The 2,024-nt window shown below is 61.3% G+C and overlaps 2 protein-coding genes across 2 annotated transcripts; both read left to right on the forward strand.

Annotated features, from left to right (window-relative positions):
• Window positions 1-360, forward strand: TraAM80_10568 (uncharacterized protein; the record flags this gene model as incomplete). Its single annotated transcript, XM_029387180.1, has 1 exon — window positions 1-360. A coding segment is annotated over one exon (360 nt), but the record flags the coding sequence as incomplete, so codon positions are not given.
• Window positions 361-459: 99 nt separating this feature from the next.
• Window positions 460-1,812, forward strand: TraAM80_10569 (dihydroceramide synthase; the record flags this gene model as incomplete). The annotated part of the gene is made up of 1 exon (XM_029387181.1): window positions 460-1,812. The coding sequence occupies one exon, from the start codon at window positions 460-462 to the stop codon at window positions 1,810-1,812; it is 1,353 nt and encodes a 450-aa protein (XP_029232978.1).
• Between the last annotated feature and the right edge of the window lie 212 nt (window positions 1,813-2,024).

Consider the following 2,024-nt stretch of genomic DNA (forward strand, 5'->3'; position numbering starts at 1 on the left):
TCGCGGGTTCGCGAGCGGTGTGGGAGGTGCTTGAGTGGTGATCCCCGCTGGCGGAGCCGGCGACATGGAAGTTGCGTGTTCGCTTGGCCGGCTTTGCCGCGCGTGGGGACTGCCCGTGTCATGGTGGTGTTGCTGCCCCACTCCATGCGTCGAAAGGGGGCGGGATGCGACTCTCAAAGTGACGAATATGGGGCTGCGAAGCCCACGCGCCGCCGCTCACACATCGTGATGGCGACAGCCCTTTCTGCTTTCTCATTTTGTCCAGCTCCCTCGCTTTGTCGGAGTCCAACCCTGCTTTCCAGTCCATTTATTCCTGTCTCTGCGCTAGTGTATTGCGACGCTGTGCCCCGGGCCGACTGAAACGGCGAGTAAGAGGCAAAAGAAACAAAATACGAAGGAAAAGGGGGAAAAGGCGGGGCCCAGCGGGAGGCGATAGAGGGGAGTCACCGCAGAGGAGCCATGGAGGCCCCGGGTATCGCCGAGGGTGCAAGAGGAGTCCCGGCAAACATGTACGCGATGCCGCTTAGCCGCGCCATGGAGTACGGCTTTGTGGCGCACTACAACCACACCGGCGACCCCGCGACGGACCGGCACGCGAACAACCTCAGCTTCACGAGCGAGCAGCTTTGGTGGCTGGCGACGAACCCCTTGTCGCTGCAGGTGCACTTGAACGGCTGGGGCGGTGTCGGGTGGGACGCAGCGGCGCTGCCGCAGCTGCTGCCGGCTTTGGTGTGGGCCGCCATGCTCGTCGTGGCCCGCTTCTTTTTCCGGCGGGAGATCGCGCGGCTCGGCCTGTACCTGCAGGTGGTGGTGCCGAGCAGCGGCCCCAAGCGGGTGGACGAAGGCAGTGGCGCCAAGGCGGCCCACCTGAGCCGGGGGCAGCGCAACAAGCTGAGGAAGTTCCAGACCCAAGTCTGGCTTGCCGTCACCTACACCGCGTCGACCCTGTTTGGGTACATGGTGCAGCGGGACGAGCTGTGGTTTGGGCTCCCGCTCAGCGAGGCCAACCGCATCAACATCCTTTCGCCGCACCCGTACCGCCCTGGGCTCTGGCTGCTGCTCTACTACCAGTACGGTCTCGGCTTCTACCTTGCGGAGTGTTTCTTGCATCTTGTGGACCGCGACATAAAGCGCTCGGACTTCTTGGAGTACCTCGTCCACCACGTCGTGACCATCGCCCTCATCGTTCTCTCGCACTGCAGCTACGAGCACCGCTTTGGTGCCTATGTTCTCTTCATCCACGACGTCAGCGACGTCTTGCTCGCAGTGAGCAAGGCGCTGAGCTACGTCGTGAAGGCGGCGGAGGAGCGGGAGCAGAGAGCCGCGAGAAACGGAGGAAGGCGCACTGGGCCCGCAGAGGCCCCGGCATGCCGCCTGTACAAACTCGTCTTCAGCAACACAACGGTGCTCATCTGCTTTGCCGCATTCGCGGTGTCGTTTTTCTTCCTGCGCCTCGTTTGCCTGCCGACCCTCGCGTTGGCCAGTGCTGGGCTTGCGGTGAAGCTGCGCACGTGCACAGTGTGCTACTGGGTTTTGGTGTTTCTCCTGCAGGTGGTGCTGCAGGGGCTGCAAGTGTACTGGTTTTCGTTGATTGTGAGGCTGGCGGTGCAAATGATTTTTGGTGGCCCGCTCACGGACATCCGCTCCGAGGACGACGAGGAGGACGACGAGGACGAGGAAAAAATGACGGCGTCGTCGAGGAAAACGGCGGATGGAAAGGCGCTGTGGAGTGCGCATTGGCGTCCAGTTGCCTGCCTCTCTGTGGTTTTCACGATGAGTATGCTTTTTTGCGTTGGCCTCTTAGTTGATTAGTGCCTGTCTCTCCCGCTTGCCTTTTGCCACTTCGTGGAACGCGGTTTGGGCTCACGCTGCTGCAAAGCTCAGGTGCACCGAACGTGGCTTCCCTTTTCGGAGACACGCGCTTGCCGTGGAACCGTGGAGCAATGTTCATTTATTGTACATTTGGTGTGCCTGGCAGTTTTTTTCTTTTTCTGCTAGTGGCATTTCTGACTGCACCGCCCGAC

Source organism: Trypanosoma rangeli (assembly GCF_003719475.1).
Source record: "Trypanosoma rangeli strain AM80 chromosome Unknown Tra_15.4_contig_01056, whole genome shotgun sequence".
Lineage (NCBI taxonomy): Eukaryota > Euglenozoa > Kinetoplastea > Trypanosomatida > Trypanosomatidae > Trypanosoma > Trypanosoma rangeli.